At 44.3% G+C, this 17,490-nt stretch overlaps 1 protein-coding gene across 1 annotated transcript; it reads left to right on the top strand.

Annotated features, from left to right (window-relative positions):
* The first annotated feature begins 849 nt into the window (after positions 1-849).
* On the top strand, positions 850-17,138 carry FBXO11 (F-box protein 11). Its single transcript, XM_078858129.1, has 23 exons — positions 850-1,073; positions 3,376-3,518; positions 4,935-5,016; positions 5,128-5,269; positions 5,370-5,499; positions 5,748-5,831; positions 6,352-6,484; positions 6,643-6,749; positions 6,845-6,956; positions 8,032-8,138; positions 9,576-9,713; positions 9,879-10,096; positions 10,649-10,734; positions 10,847-10,941; positions 11,093-11,215; positions 11,471-11,556; positions 11,702-11,778; positions 12,045-12,188; positions 12,961-13,071; positions 14,224-14,331; positions 14,746-14,854; positions 15,542-15,640; positions 15,794-17,138. Exons 1-23 carry the CDS (start codon positions 992-994, stop codon positions 15,921-15,923), a joined length of 2,646 nt encoding a protein of 881 aa, XP_078714255.1. The 5' UTR covers positions 850-991; the 3' UTR covers positions 15,924-17,138.
* Positions 17,139-17,490: the final 352 nt, after the last annotated feature.

Raw genomic sequence — 17,490 nt, forward strand, 5'->3', positions numbered from 1 at the left:
GCTCCCGTAGCCTCGACAGCAAATTCTCATAGCCACAGCTACCAACGAAACCTCTACTGCAGCTCCCATAGCAGTGCCTACAGCAACCACAGCTCCCAATAGCAGCCTCTATAGGGGATACCTCATAGCCAGTCCATCAGCTCCCACAGCAGTTCCTACAGCAGCCACAGCTCTCAATAGCAGCCTCTATAGGGGAGACCTCACAGCCCATACATCAGCTCCCATAGCAGTTCCTACAGCAGCCACAGCTCCCAATAGCAGCCTCTATAGGGGAGACCGCATAGCCCATACACCAGCTCCCATAGCAGTTCCTACAGCAGCAACAGCTCCCAATAGCAGCCTCTATAGGGGAGACCTCATAGCCAGTACATCAGCTCCCACAGCAGTTCCTACAGCAGCCACAACTCCCAATAACAGCCTCTATAGGGGAGACCTCATAGCCCGTCCATCAGCTCCCACAGCAGTTGCTACAGCAGCCACAGCTCCCAATAGCAGCCTCTCTAGGGGAGACCTCATAGCCCGTACACCAGCTCCCATAGCAGCCATTGGCACTCGTAGCGTCTCCCATAAGCGGCGTTAAGTGCCTGCAAAGGCTCCACAACAGTTCCCGGACCCCTCGTAGCCGCTGCCACAACCCAACAACTTGTAGGCAGTCAAAGGCTCCTTCCACAGCTACATCAGCTACAGCAGCAGCTACAGCTGCATCAGCTGCAGCAGCTACAGCAGCAGCGCCTCCTCCTCCCTACAGCCGCTCCCCTAGGAAGCTCTCCCCCATCGCCCCCCACGCCGCCGCCGCAGCTCTCGGCAGCTCCCCCCACCCCATGCCCGACGTGGAGCTCGGCGCTTTGTGCTGCTGCTGCTGAACGTCTCTACCCCGTCTCTACCAACACCACCAACACCTCGTCCTCCTCCTCGTCGTCTTCGCTCGTCTCACATCGTCTGTCTCCACCACCACCACCCCCCTGCGAGGAGGAGGAGCGGCTCGGGCACAATGAGCTCGGGCCGCGGCGCGGGCAGGAGGACGAGGAGGGTGGCGAGGCCCCGTCCCGCCGTGGAGGTTAACGACGCCCCCGGTGAGTCGGGGGGGTTGGTCCAAGGCCCCCCACTCCACCCCGGGTTGGAGGGGGGGTCCAAGGGCCCCCACTCCACCCCGAGTTGAGTCACTGCCGGTGAGTCGAGGCAGCCCCTCCTCGAGTCGAGCCCGGAGCCTTTTGCGTCGAGTCCACTCAGGCTCTGGTGAGTCAGAGAGTCAGGCCCTGGTGAGTCGAGTCAGGCCCTGGTGAGTTAAATCATTTGCTGGTGAGGAAAGTCAGGCTGTGGTTAGTCAATTCAGGCCATGGTGAGTCGCCTCAGGCCCTGGTGAGTCGAGTCGGGCTCTGATGAGTCGAGTAAGGCCCCAGTAAGTTAAATCAGTTGCTGGTGAGTTAAATCAGGCCCTGGTGAGTTAGATCAGGTGCTGATGAGTTAAATCAGGTGCTGATGAGTTAAATCAGGCCCTGGTGAGTCGAGTCGGGCTCTGATGAGTTGAGTCAGGCCCTGGTGAGTTGAGTCAGGTGCTGATGAGTTGAATCAGGCCCTGGTGAGTTAAATCAGGTGCTGATGAGTGGAGTCAGCGCTTTGTGAGTCGAGTCCTATCCTGGTGAGTCAAGTCAGGTCTTGGTGAATCGAGTAAGGGTCTGATGAATCGTGTAAGATCCTGGTGAGTCCAGTCAGGTCCTGGTGAGTCGAATCAAGTTCTGGTGAGTCCGAGTCAGGGTCTGATGAATCGTGTAAGATCCTGGTGAGTCGAGTTAGGCGCTAGTGAGTCCAGTCAGGTCCTGGTGAGTCGAGTTAGGCGCTAGTGAGTCCAGTCAGGTCCTGGTGAGTCGAGTTAGGCGCTAGTGAGTCCAGTCAGGTCCTGGTGAGTCGAGTTAGGCGCTAGTGAGTCCCGTCAGGTCCTGGTGAGTCGAGTTAGGCGCTAGTGAGTCCAGTCAGGTCCTGGTGAGTCGAGTTAGGCGCTAGTGAGTCCAGTCAGGTCCTGGTGAGTCGAGTTAGGCGCTAGTGAGTCGAGTCAGGTCCTGGTGAGTCGAGTTAGGCGCTAGTGAGTCGAGTCAGGTCCTGGTGAGTCGAATCAAGCTCTGGTGAGTCGAGTCAGGGTCTGATGAATCGTGTAAGATCCTGGTGAGTCGAGTCAGGCTCTGGTGAGTCCAGTCAGGGTCTGATGAGTCGAGTAAGGGTCTGATGAATCGTGTAAGATCCTGGTGAGTCGAGTCAGGCTCTGGTGAGTCCAGTCAGGGTCTGATGAGTCGAGTCAGGCTCTGGTGAGTCGAGTCAGGGTCTGGTGAGTCGAATCAAGTTCTGGTGAGTCGAGTCAGGGTTTGACGAGTCGAGTCAGGGTCTGATGAATCGTGTAAGATCCTGGTGAGTCGAGTTAGGCCGTAGTGAGTCCAGTCAGGTCCTGGTGAGTCGAGTCAGGTCCTGGTGAGTCGAATCAAGCTCTGGTGAGTCGAGTCAAGCTCTGGTGAGTCGAGTCAGGGTCTGACGAGTCGAGTCAGGGCCTGATGAATCGTGTAAGATCCTGGTGAGTCGAGTCAGGGTCTGGTGAGTAGAGTCAGGGTCTGATGAATCGTGTAAGATCCTGGTGAGTCGAGTTAGGCTCTGGTGAGTCGAGTCAGGTCCTGGTGAATCAAATCAGGTCCTGGTGAGTCGAGTCAGATCCTGGTGAGTCGAGTCAGGCTCTGGTGAGTCCAGTCAGGTCCTGGTGAGTCGAGTCAGGTCCTGGTGAATCAAATCAGGCTCTGGTGCTTTGATATGGAGACTGGTGAGTCGAGCTCGGGTCTATTGATTGTATTTGGGCTGTTGGCGAGTCAATTTCGTGTGTGGTTAATCAAGTCGGTCCCGTATTCATCTCTCAGTGGATGTATTTGTATGTTTGTCCTGGTCAAACAGATCCATCCACTAGCTGCTTCACACAGCCTATACCAACCATTCAGCGCCACAAATAGTCGTGTTCGGTCTTTTTAAGGTGACATCTGAATGTACATCCTGGCCCATTGCAAGCGAAAATTCAATGCAGGTATACGTTTAAAACGTCTGAATTTGCATCTTTAATGTGCTTTAAAACCTGGACGGTGAGCTTTTAGTTTACCCTGCATTATGTTGAACTGTTATGCTCCATACTTTCGGAACTCGAGGTTTCAGTCCACACCTACCAAAATTGTGGTCTGAATGCCCCATCTCATGGAGAATCAATCACTTATATTAGACCAGACTTTCAAACAATTGAGTTTTCTTTTTAATGCAATATGTATGTACTGAGATAAATTTAAACCTTTAGCAAATCGGTTGATTATGCAGACAGATAAAGGTGTTTAAGATTCGTTTTCCTCTTTGCAGCGGACGTGGCCCCAGCCCCAATGCCTCTACCAGTGGGTGATGAATCCGGAGCTGCTGGAGGGCAGAGCAACAGTCCTTACCAGCTGAGGCGGAAATCTCAGACACCCAAACGACCACTTTCACAGACTCGAGGCGAGGTCGAGGTACCAAGCCGTCTGTACACCACTACATCCACACTACTGTACATTCACACCACTTTACATGACCATGCACGGCGCTATACTTTTCAAATTCTTAGTCTTACACTTTACACGTGTGCGCCCTTGCATACATCTTGATGCTCGTTTGCTATGGGAGAGGTGTGGGTCTGATGTGTAGCTGGTGGGTGGATAAGAGGTTCGATACCAATTATGAAGGAATAAGCGAGTACCTTTTGAGAATCCTGGTGCCATTGATGGTCTCGCTTGTATGATGGATTCTTATCCGGAGCTTGGGATTGTCTCACCCGAATACCAATTTGGCTGGGTTCTTGGTCTGCTTAATGAAGCACAATGCAGTCAGCATTACATTCATATCCCTGAGCCATTGGTAGAAATTCTACATTCCTGTGGTTGGGGTGGTTTCAATCCATAAATCATTTACTGTTTTCTTTTTGCCAAATGGTACTCATTATCGTCACCCTGGAGGGACAACATCAGTAGTCTGTGATTGCATCAAATCCCATTTGAAATTGTTATTTGGACTTCAGTAGATTGTGCAGATTGTTTATTTGCACAAGCTTTGAGGACACAAACTGCTTTTGTAACAAATTTAAACAATTACCTTCCCAACTGAAGGTAAGAAAATACAGGTAGTCCTCTACTTACGATGGAGATGCGTTACGACGACCCCATCGTAAGTCGAAAATATCGTAAGTCGAAGATGGCCTAGCCTACCCAGGAGTCGTAAAGAATGGTGATAATTGAGCAAAACAGAGCAATTTACAGTGCCGTACTGTATAAACTATATACTGTATGTATTTATTAATTACAATACTGTATTGCACAGTAAAATGTAAACTAAAGAAAACAAGGTAAATTCTTAGCCTACCTATATGAACTGCATTTGAATAGAATTTTTTTCAGGAAAAATTCTATCTGCTATAAAAACTTTTAACATGCATTTATCATATTGTGGTAACCTTAAAATGAAATTGCTTAAGCTACGTATCATACATGCATTGAACGTATCGTAACGTATCATATTGTACTGTACTCACCAAGATTCTGTCCGTCGTCTGCATACTTGAACGATGTTAGGTTGTTGTTGGGAATTTTGTCGTATCGCTATCGCCATTGAAAGTCGGACCATCGTAACTCGGACGACCTGTATAATAATCCTATTTCATTTGTTGTCAAAGTATCAACACATTCGTCAATAACACTGCCTTAAAAGTAAAAGTACATAGGAAACGTTTCAGGCAATGGCCTTTTATCAGAGCACATCCATTCACTAAAGGTTGCTCTGCTCTAGGTGGGGGTTCTGATAGTGGCCTGGGTGTCTATTCACTAGCAGATACTGGTTGCTATCACACTGCGAAGCAATGAAAAGGTGAACATTTTTCTTGTCACTGTCTTCAGACATCTCCGACATCAAGTAGTGAGAACATGGGCCATCGCACGAAGCGCTTACGGTTGTCGGGCAAGACACAGGAACCTGCTCGTAAGTATGACTTCCGATGACATCTCAGTTCGAAAAGTAGATTTTAATGCTAATGGAATAATTGCTGAGGTTTTGAGTGAGAAGTGAGAAGTCTATCCTCTGGATCCCCAGCCCCAGCAGAACGCTACCTTCAGGAAAAGCTTCCAGACGAGGTGGTTCTGCAGGTGTTCTCGTACCTGCTGGAGCAGGATCTCTGCCGTGTTGCTTGCGTTTGCAAACGCTTCAGCACGCTCGCCAGTGACCCCATCCTTTGGTGAGTATCCATACCCCCTCATGTATTCCACCCGGTGATGGATCAGTTTATTTGAGTAAACAGAATGAGGCATAACTTTTCTTTGGTTGTTCTATTGCAGGAAGCAATTGTACATAGATGTGTTTGAGTACACATTACCCATGATGCACCCCGAGCCTGGAAAATTTTTCCAGATTCATCCGGACGACTATGACAATGCCAACCCCTGGAAGGAAAGCTTCCGGCAACTGGTTAGTGAATGCTCACCCTGACATGAGTACCCTTGTCACTTAGTTACTTTTTATCGAGTAATCCAGGTAGTGGCTTATTTATCTTAAGTAGCTATTTCTACTTTTAAAACGATTTGTGAATATCATACAAAGTATTGGTTACATCTGTTGTATGAATATACTTAAAATTCATATGGGATATATGTATGATGATGTTGTGTTTGTCTCTGTGTGCCTTTTTGTATGATTGCATGGCACTGCTTTAACAGTATAAAGGAGCTCATGTCAAGCCGGGCTTTGCTGAACATTTCTACAACAATGCTGCACGGTACAAGGGCCGAGAAAATATGCTGGTGAGTATGTACTGCAGCTGCATTTTAGTATCTTCGGCATTGGGAGGTAATGGCATAACAAATTGCGTAGCTACCGGAATATATCAGAACCAGTGTTTAGATGCTGAAAGAATGTTAAGTCTTCCTTGCTGAGTAGGGCCAAACAGAGCAATTACACGTGCACAATCTGTGTTGTCGAGATGCTTCTGAATGATTACCCCTATTGGTTTGTAACTTACTGATGAGTTGTCAGATAAGTTTCTGACCACTTTAAACTTTCGAAATTTCCATAATATAATGCATATATCACACCGTACTGTAATCTAAAATTATCCCCCTTGTCAACAACATTTCAACTTAACCAAGAAGCATGTGATTAGACCTCGCATGCCATACAGTCTCCCTCTCTCATGCTCACTAAGCTTTGCTCGTTTGCCATGAGTATACAGCGATTAATCACCGTTGCATGGGATTGTGCCTGTGCATCGTGTTCTGTATTGGCAGCCTCTCCTCTTTTGTGTTTGTGTGTCTGCGCCTGCAGTACTATGACACAATTGAGGATGCACTGGGAGGTGTACAGGAGGGCCACTTTGATGGCCTCGTGTTGGTGCACTCGGGACTTTACACCGATGAGTGGATCTATGTGGAGTCTCCCATCACGCTGCTCGGAGCCGGTCCGCACCATCCACCCAGTTGCAACTATTATACAAATGCATGCATGGTTGTGTATAAAGTATATACGTTGCTTTATTTGCGAATGTCATGTTGGGTTGGTTGTGCTGATTCTCATTCATTTGTTTTGGTTTACATGTCTTACAATGTGTGTACCCAGCACCAGGCAAGGTGGCGGACAAAGTGATAATCGAGAACACGAGGGACTCCACATTTGTGTTTATGGAAGGCTCGGAAGATGCTTATGTTGGCTTTGTCACCATCAAGGTACACTATGCCAGACCCTTGTATAATGTGTGCTCTATAATCGGAACGGTCTCTGATGGAGATGAGACAATTTTACGTGCATGGTGTTTTCACAGTTTAACCCCGAGGACAAGTCTGGAAATCACCACAACGCTCACCACTGCTTGGAGATCACGGTTAACTGCTGTCCTGCCATTGAACATGCGCTCATCCGCAGCACTTGCACTGGTGCGTGAATGGCACAAGGAAAACATGCCGATGAGTAGCTGTGCTGGCTTTAATATCATTGATAACATATGTAGGGACGTGCATTTCATTAAAATTAAGGTGTTATGGAGGTGATTTGTGAAATGCATTTAATATGAAACATGATAAGTCGTATCATGGGACCTCCTTTGCCAGTGCCAAAATATAAGAATATGTTTTTCCCCTTTTTACACGCTTTTATTGTAACTCAAATTTTACCCACTTCCCAATGTGCTATCGACTGCAAACTTGGTATACTTATGTCATACTGATGACGAGACTATATTCTATCATAAAAAATTAAATAAAAATATTTTAAAACATTTTACACGCTTTTATTTAACTGTTATCGTATCCTCAAATCTTGTAACTCAATTTCAACCGTCTTCCCAATGTCGTATCGACTGCAAACTTGGTATAGGTCTGTCATACTGATGACAATACTATATTCTATCATTAAAAATGATTTTTTTTTTTTAAACAATCTTTTTTACGGGTCTAATTGTCCACGCTCAACTCACGTTGCTTGTAAATCACCACGGTCCCTTATGTTATGGCAAGCTGCGGGGCCACTTCCTGGAGTTGTGGAGTTCTGCCATTACGTGTACGGTACATTTAATTAAAGCGTGTTTAAAAAAAGTATTTTTAAATATTTTATTTCTGGCAATTTTGTTGGCAGAAAAAAGCAGAAAAACCTATTCTGATGATAAGTCGTAGTGGGTATTGGTTGCAGTGGCAATAATGTGGGTTACATATGGCACTCAGGTCACAGAGAGCTGGGCTCCAACTGGAACTTACACTCATTGCTGTTGGCATGTTTATGAGGTCATGATCTCAGATTTGAATGAGTATCTGTGATGTCTGTTAACATTGGCAACTTGGGAGGCAAAGGTGGCTCAACATGGTCCTGACCCCCCACCACTCTCTCCAATTAGCACGGTTGGCAATGTAGGTTGCAAAAGAAGTTCAACATACATACATGTGCCATGTTGATTTAAAAAATGTCAACTAATTGTTTGAATGGTCTGTAATACTTGTTTTACATTCATGTTCGCAGTGGGCTCAGCAGTCTGTGTAAGTGGCCAGGGAGCATGCCCCTCCATTAAGCACTGCAATATCAGTGACTGTGAGAATGTGGGGCTCTACATAACCGACCATGCACAGGTGAACTATTTGGTTTTTTGTACGGACGTTAATGTTACTTATAGTCATGCCCATTTAGTTGAACAGCATTCCAGTATAACAGCAACGGACAGATTATGTACATGACAGTGGCAACCACAATCTAAGAAAAAATATTCGCAAATGACATACATAGTATAATTAGGAGTCGGAGATTAGGGCAGCTTTAGTAATTATGCTGCAGAAGAATGGTAGCCCATTAGTCTTTAAATTGTTGAGAGGAAGGAAAGACCATTACAGATTTAGGGCAACAAAGAACGAGTGGCCTCCCATTGTGTGGAAATTGAAAGGAGTTTAGAGTGATGATAGTATTCTTTCAGAGCCTCCGAGTGGGAATGATGTGAGGGGTCATTGAGGTCCAAGATGCAAGTAGGAACAGAATTTTCAAAACAAGGTATTTTGTATTCTTGGTTCTTTCGGTAAAGTCACGTAAATAGAAAAAAAAAATCACATTAAAAAAATATGTAAGCAGCTACATTGGGAGGCTTGCCCCTCTTTTCTTTCTGCCTGATGAAGACCGCTTGTGTTGTGATCGAAACGTCGTGGGTTTTTTATTTTTATTTTATAATATTTGTAAAATTTTATTTTATCATGTTTATTTTATTTGAAAATTTTATTTTTAGTTTTTTGTTTTCTATTTACTTGACTTTACCGAAAGAACCAAGAATGAATTCCTGCAGTCTCGAAAGATTTAAGTCAAAATTTAAGGTATTTTGTATTTGGTTAGAAGGAGAGTGAAAAGCCAAGGAAATTCCAAGCCGTAGTGTTCTTTATTAATATAAATGTTCGAGATATAATCATTGGAGAATAATGAATTTGTTTTACGTAATGAAGGCCTGCAATAGGGTTTTGTAAAAGATTGGAATAAATAGGATATTTTGCTCAGATGGTGATGGGCAAAAATACATTTAAATGTGACTAGCTTTACTACCCGGCTTCGCCCGAGACTTTGATTCTTGTCTTGGGGATTAATACACGGCCTACGCGGAGGGTGGGGATGCGTGACGTCAGCAGGCACACTGCGTGACGCTGCCGCATGCGGGTGACATCACAGATGTGACGTCACCGCTCACTTGACGTGCAAAATATATAATAATAGTTTGTAACGCGCGCAAATTTGCAGACGTAGTGGCCGCAACTCAGATATCCATTATTGCGTCCTCCCCCCCCCCCCCCAAAATACAAAAGTCTATTTTTATACTTTTTGCTTTGTGTAAGTCTGGAAGCTACCTACATGCCAAATTTCAAGTTTGTTGCATGTTGGGAAGTATGCTAAACATCTCGAACAGACACACATTCACAAATTTCCCTTTTATATATATAGATGAGGGGAATTGAGCACATGTTTTCGTATTATACCAATATTTAATTTGCTATAAGGTTGGTGATGATAGACTGGTTGGTGTAATTTTCATCCAGGGCACTTATGAGGACAATGAGATCTCAAACAATGCCCTGGCGGGCATCTGGGTGAAGAACCATGCCAACCCTATCATCCGCCGCAACCACATTCATCATGGCCGTGACGTCGGAGTCTTCACCTTCGACCATGGCATGGTTGGTGATTTCAATCCACTTCTTTCCTTTGATCTTCTCATTACAATTGTTGTGGGCGTTGGGTTATAGGCTGGGCTGCACTGCAAGGTGTGCTTGGAATGACACTGGGCTTGAGCTGCTTGCTTGTTAGGCTGTGCATGTGCTTCATGAGAGCTTCTTATGCAGGGCTACTTTGACAGCTGCAACATCCACCGCAACCGGATAGCGGGCTTCGAAGTGAAGGCGTACGCCAATCCCACGGTGGTGCGCTGCGAGATTCACCACGGACAGACGGGCGGCATCTACGTGCACGAGAAGGGGCGCGGACAGTTCATCGATAACAAGATATACAGCAACAACTTTGCCGGCGTTTGGGTCACCTCCAACAGTGACCCCACCATCCGGTACTGAGATCACAGCTTTACATGAATCACATTTGCTCAGCAGACTGCACTTTTATGTTTACAAAAGGGATACATTCACTGGTGGTGTTCACGCTAGCTCTAGCTAGCGTGTATACCTTCGTGCCAGTTGGAGCTATTAGTGGGCGGCCACTCGTTTTTTGTTTCCCTAAATCTGTTGTTGCAACATTCTGACCGGTCCCTACTGGACATCTCTGAAAAAGAGCTTTATAGCTCATCGGATTCCTCCAGTATAAATAAATAATACAAATATACATTCGGAGCGTAAAGTGTAGGAAATGTAAAAAAAAAAATCACTTTAAAAAATATACAAATAAAACTAAACATTTTTTTATCTTACCAGATAAATCTCACTAAGTTATTAGCTTCTTTTTCAGAAGCGACATGGCTACAAATGGCTTGTGTGGAAATGTTTAGCAGCAAAATAATTAATTTAAATATTTAATGAATTGCAAGTTCATGTTCACTTTGAGTAATGTGTAATCCAGTCATGAGGTGCATTGTGATTAAGTCCATGAAATTGTATTTTTCCAGAGGGAATGCCATCTTCAATGGAAACCAGGGGGGAGTGTATATCTTTGGAGAAGGAAGAGGCCTTATTGAAGCCAACGATATTTATGGTTTGTGAATTACAGACCTGGCTACAATCACTTATTGAATTTTGAAATGTATTGTAAGCTAATAAGGTTTGTTGGTATTGCACGGAAGTACAAGTTGTGTTTTTGACTGTAGGTAATGCACTCGCCGGCATCCAGATCCGAACAAACAGCGGCCCAATAGTACGCCACAACAAAATACATGACGGGCAGCATGGTGGCATCTACGTGGTAAGCTCCGCAAACATATTTCCGATGCTGCCGTGCCATTGTGATGTTTGTTGTAAAAAGTGAAATGAGGTTAAGAAAGCATGGCTAAACAAATCGTCGTTGGCCACGTAATGGCGTATGGTGTGTGTGTATGCGCATGCGCGTGTGGCAGCATGAGAAGGGACAAGGCGTCATCGAGGAGAATGAGGTCTACAGCAACACGCTGGCCGGGGTTTGGGTGACAACAGGGAGCACGCCCGTCCTGCGCCGCAACCGCATCCATTCCGGCAAGCAGGTGCGCAGCAACTTAGCTGTCATTCGGGGGAGGTCTTGAGGAAGGAGCTTGTGGGTGGTGTGTGCTGCTTGATTGTGGGCCTCTGTATGAAACGCATTTACTTGCAATTCTCTTAAACCTGTACAAATGTCTTAGCTCCCAATTCCCCCATAATGTGGTCATGTATGATATGCCATGTCAAAACAGTTGTCTGCTGTTCCCAGCGGCAGATGGTGCACATTGTGGTTAGTTGAGCTGTGCATATTTTGTGTGAAGGTTGGAGTATACTTTTATGACAATGGACATGGAGTTCTAGAAGACAACGACATCTACAACCACATGTACTCTGGTGTGCAGATCAGGTAAATCGCACAGTCCATCTGTACCGCGTGTGGTGCAAGTCTTGAGCTGACTGATGTCTTTAATTAGGCTGTGATGTGTTTTGTCTTAAGATACCTAATTTGGATGTTACTGAATGTAACATTGTCTGTCACCCATATACCACAGAACTGGAAGTAACCCCAAGATTAGGAGAAACAAAATCTGGGGTGGACAGAATGGAGGCATTCTGGTGTACAACTCTGGTAGGTCATCCCTCACTGTTATTCTGATTCATTGAGTGAAACAACTCTTATTTTAAACAATATGAAAAATGATCATACAATAAAATAAGGGAATCCTTATATATGTTTTATTACAAAGGAGATATGTGGACTAACACCTGCTATAAATGATGTTTAATCCGGGGGATTTTTTTAAATAGAACTTAAATACCCTTGGGTGTTGTGTTTAGACAAATACAGAAGGTGTTTACCCCTGCTGCTGTGTTGTACTCTCTGCCCTCACTTAGGTCTGGGGGTTATAGAGGACAATGAGATTTTTGACAATGCAATGGCAGGCGTTTGGATTAAGACAGACAGCAACCCCACGCTCCGGCGAAATAAGATCCACGATGGTCGTGACGGAGGCATTTGTATCTTCAATGGTGGCCGAGGTGTGTCAGCTGCTGCAGATACCACGCATACACCTACCTACACATACACCGCAAATGCATCTACACACTAAAACCAACACACGTACACTCACAAGAACACAAAACACTACACCTACCCCATGTGCATGCACCTAACAACATGCACTTACTTATGTGCACGCATATATATTATACCTTCCCACACACCACACCCAGCTACTTATTGCAATATATATTTTGGTGTTTTCCCCATATTATTTCCAGTGTGCTATCCGTGTCATTTATTGTGACAACGAATATACTCATAAATCTTGCAGAGCCGTCTAACCGTGTGTATGACTTACTCGATAGATTTTCACATGTCATCTGAAAAATCGTACAAGTGACCGTTTGATATTTACAAAAGTTTTATTTACAAAAGTTTTATTTACAAAAGTGTCACACTTCTCCCAAACACTGCTAGGAGTTAGACCAATATTTTAATTCTCAGGGCTGAAGTCGATTCAATAGAGTGTTACAACGTAATGGGTTTATTTGTGGTCATTGATGACCGCGCTGGGATAATTAATTTGCTACGAATGGGAATTGTGTTTAATGACATGCATCTACCCAGATTTGAACTCAGGATCTCAGTAGCGCTGGCTCTGTGCTTACCACCCAGCCCTCTCGGCACGCACTGAAATGTTGTTAATCTTGATTAACGTTTAACCTTAATTGTGAACAGTTGCATCCAGCCAATGATAGAAAATGCATTTGGAGATACTGAGTGATGTGCGTGATGTTGGCTGTTCAGGAATACTGGAAGAGAACGATATATTTCGAAATGCACAGGCAGGCGTGCTTGTCAGTACCAACAGCCATCCCACCCTCCGCAAAAACCGCATCTTTGATGGGTTTGCAGCAGGTAATATTCCGTTTTCTATTTTTCTTATGTTAAGTGGATGAGGTCCAACTTTAACCAATACCTGTATTACATATCCTTTCACCACTGCTCCTGGGCAGGTAACAGTCATCCTAAACACCACTGCAAAACGTGTATCACGTACCTTCACCCATTACATTACATTTGCCCTAATCTATCCACTGCTGGATGAAGGCCTCAAGTCATTACCACCTCTGATTAGCACGGCTGGCTATGTAGAGTGTGAAAGAAGTTCAGCATGGATACATTGCCATCCCACAAAGTATCTATGCAGCAATCTAACTTGGTCGTGCACATGGTGTAATTTCATCCCTCTTCTCGGTGGGCTTCCTATGGGGTGTTATGCTTTGGCTGCCATTCAATCACCAGCCTTGACCATCAGCTATCATCCATCCTGAGAACATGTTTGTGCCGGATCCCACTGAAATCAGTATGGTGTCTCATTTCTGTTTGTTCTCTGATCCATATGGTCCCATTTCTGTCTCGTAAGCGTGCACCCCTCCATGCTTTGTGCACTTTTGAGCTTTAACTTTTTTCTTATTAATGTGTCTAACTTATATGTCTAAGTAGGAAATACGCACTGATTGAAAACCTTCTATAGATGCATCTGTATGTTGATTTTCATATTCATTTTTACAAAGACACTCCAACCTGCCATTGCACTCGTATTTCATTGTTTTGATCACCATTCACCTTCAATAATTGCTCTGAGTAGACATACTCTTGCATTTTACAGTTGGGTCCCTTCAGCAAATATTTTGTCTTGTTTAGAAAAAATTCTGTTAATGACTGGTTTTACTCATTAATCTTGAGCACAACTTTCCAGCCTTTTTTGTTAATCATATCTGGGAGCTCATTTCGACTTGTTGATATCGTGACTGTCATCAAATCTGACATGTTAAGTTAAATATGCTTTGTACATCTCTCAGATTACAGCAGCTTGCCATATAGCTTTAGGGCTTTCACATTTTCTGAATTGCTCATAGGAGGTAAAACCGATTGTATTAAAATATACAAATATGCAAATGTTTGTATATTCTAATATAAATTATATTCCTTCAGATTATTTGCATTTTGTTTCCTTAAGTTAATATTGGGATAATGCATATTCACGTGATTGTTATGTGTTTGTAGGAATTGAAATAACAAATCATGCTACAGCCACACTGGAAGGAAACCAGATTTTCAATAACAAGTTTGGTGGCCTCTTTCTGGCATCGGGTGTCATCGTGAACATGAAAGGTGAATTCTGTCGTGTGTCTGCACTTCTTCACGTCCTCAACACCTGTGCACAAACTGATAGGTTTGGTACCAAAGGATAAGAATTTTAAATTGATCTGTAAAATACTTAGACGTAATTTTATTGTACAGTTAATCTAATGTTTTGTAAAGGAATAATGGCTATATTCTTTGGGTCTTTTGGTAAAGTCACGTAGATAGGTTCAAAGAAAATTACAAAAAACTACGACGTTTCGATCGCAAGCGGTCGTCATTTTTGTTATTTTTTTTGAACCTCTATCTACGTGACTTTACAGAAAGACCCAAAGAATATGAATTCCTGCAGTCACGAAAGCTTTAAGTCAAGATGTAGTAATGGCTCTTGATGAATGAGTAATCTGATGCCTGTGTGTGCTTTTGTCTTTTGATACTAAATAGATAACAAAATAGCCAACAACCAAGATGCCATTGAGAAAGCTGTAAGTAGGGGCCAGTGTCTCTATAAGATCTCCAGCTACACGAGCTACCCCATGCACGACTTCTACCGGTGAGCCCTACTCCTTTCAACACTGCTGCTGCACCCCCATTTGTCACCTGTTTTGAGTTAAAGCACAGCTGCACAATCTGTATGTTGAACTTCTTTCACACTGTGCGTAGCCAATCGTGCTAATCGGAGGTGCAGAGGAAGGACAAACTAAACACACAACGTTAAAAAAAATAGTTTTCTATTAAGATTTAAAATGCACAGCTCCATTGGCTTCCTAATATTGGAAGGAAGTATATTCTAGATGGTCGTAGAAGTGCATCTGAATGCGTGCGATGCTCTGTAGCAGATCTAAGTTGATGCATATCTCAAGGGTGGTAACATTCTCTCGATGGTCGTGCATAGTGGTAAAATGTTCAACAGAGGTCTTGCTTACCTTATGAACATTGATCAAGAAGAAATCCCACCACTAAACATTGTTCCTCTGCCAATGTTTTCTGCGTTTAACTCCCCTTTGAAGATAAATAATACTAGACATGTCAAGCATATGTTTTAAAACGAAATAATAATTTTAAGACATTGCAAGTTTATTTTTACTATTGGCTCAGGGTCATCAATATAGATGAACATTGCCATATAGCTTAAGAAGGTAGATGTTTCAGTTTGACTTTAATGAAATATTTATCTTAGGTATGTTGGTGGGCATCGTTTGTAGTTACAAGAAATGACGTATTCCCCTGTCCTCTGCAGGTGCCACACATGTAATACAACGGAGAGAAATGCCATATGTGTGAACTGCATCAAGAAATGCCACCAGGGCCACGATGTGGAGTTCATTCGCCATGACCGGTAGTGCCTGCCATTGACTTGTGCTCTGCATCACTTATTTGGTAACATGAGTATCATTGCAATTCTATGGTTAGAGGGTGTATGAGATGAGCTACGGTTGCTTGTAAAGCAGTTGACTCGTTTTTCATCGTGTATTTTGCGTGCCTTTGGCAGGTTTTTTTGCGACTGCGGTGCAGGCACGTTGTCAAACCCATGCACACTGGCAGGGGAGCCAACGCATGACACGGATACATTGTACGACTCTGCCCCTCCAATCGAATCCAACACCCTGCAGCACAACTAGTCCATGCCCATTAACTGTGTGGGCTGGCTTGGAATCTTCCTTGGTGGGGCAGCCTTTGCCCAGCCTCCCTCTCCTGTTATAAATCTTGACTGCAACAGCTTGTGTATGCTTCCATCACTGGACAGAAAAAAAAGTTTTCTCTGAGCCCATCGGGAAGATTTGATGACTATAAGGGAAGCTGTTTTGTTCAGCCTATGAGGTGTCACCAGTACTTCGCAATAACTTGCGAGTAGAGACAAGGAGGATGGTGCCTGCAAGAAGTGTTGCTGCGCCCTGTTCGTCTTTGTGTTGTTGCTGTGAAGCAGTGTTCACCAAGATGCCTGCTGGAGCTGGATTCCTGTTCAACAGACTGTTGTCAACAAACAAGAAATGCCTAACACACATGAAAATGGGATTTATTGTGTGTACACCATGTGTGGACACTTTCAGCTTTGATTGCAGTTTTTTTATGTGGTCCCACGACTCGAATTCTGCACCTGGACTCTCGTCAAAGCATTGACTGAGTGGAGGCATGTGCAGCCTCACTGCCCACTTGTGCATTTATATAGCATTTTTCGTTTGTAGTCATATGTAGTATATCAACTTGTACATTTTTAAGCATTTAAAAAAATACGCTTTTTAGACTTACTTTGATCTTACTGGGAATGACATTTTTACGTTGTGTTCTTTTTCAGCATTATTGTTCGATTGTTTGTGGCAAAAAAAAGTGGGTGGATTGAACAGACTTGAGATGCGTTACAAATGGCAGGCTGGGCCCTGCAATCCAGGTGGTCGCTTTATGAAAACTGCCACCCGCTTGCAGGGCAATGAGTACCTCATTGGCAACCACTCCAAACAGCACTTCTTACAGCTTTTCCGGAGCACTGTAGTGTACTTATAGTAACCGCTGCAGCACTGCAACAAGTTTTCAAATATTCACAGTCGACCCAGAGCATACCTTTCTCAAATGCGCAGGCAGTTCTATAGACACTACAGCTCCAAACGGTGCTGGCAGCGACAGCCTTTGTTGCCAGTAGTACGCACGTGTCTCTGTCGACCTGTTCAAGCTGCTGCCCCCCCCCCCCCATTGGGAGTGTTTGTTCTTGTTGAGGCTGTTTTGCCAGTTTTTATGCAACGTTTTTGAAATAGTTTCATGTCTCAGATGTACTAAAGTCAAGTATTTTTAAATGTATTTAATAGCATGCCTTTACATTTAAAATTTGTTGGTAAAATAAATGTGAAGGTGTAAGCAGTTGTGACACGAGTCCATACCGTGCTATGCACTTCACCATTCCATTCCAAGTATCAACCATGATCCTTACCACCACCACCTATATGCCCCATCAGGTATTGCACCGTCCGTCATATCCCCCTACCATCTCCCCTATCCACACCACCGTCAACAACTGCCGTTCACTCAGTGGCAGTGACGTCGCCACTGCGCTTGTGCCATGCTGGGTGCATTTTGAGGCCACATGAAGTGTCGATCGCCCGCTGGCAGATCACGGAATAGAACTCGGTGCCATGGGTTTGGCGAGATGGCAGATGCACCAACTGTGCTCCCCGCTATGCCAACTTAGCGTTTTAG

This window comes from Lampetra fluviatilis, chromosome 7, assembly GCF_964198595.1.
Source record: "Lampetra fluviatilis chromosome 7, kcLamFluv1.1, whole genome shotgun sequence".
In the NCBI taxonomy this organism is placed as follows: Eukaryota; Metazoa; Chordata; class Hyperoartia; order Petromyzontiformes; family Petromyzontidae; genus Lampetra; species Lampetra fluviatilis.

What these genes read in the sequence shown, in the direction of transcription:
- FBXO11 (XM_078858129.1), top strand. Translation starts at nt 992, where the DNA reads ATGAGCTCGGGCCGCGGCGCGGGCAGGAGGACGAGGAGGGTGGCGAGG. An exon ending in AGACTCGAGGCGAGGTCGAG is followed by an intron (nt 3,519 to 4,934) that starts GTACCAAGCCGT and finishes CACTGTCTTCAG; the next exon opens with ACATCTCCGACATCAAGTAG. An exon ending in CATCACGCTGCTCGGAGCCG is followed by an intron (nt 6,485 to 6,642) that starts GTCCGCACCATC and finishes GTGTGTACCCAG; the next exon opens with CACCAGGCAAGGTGGCGGAC.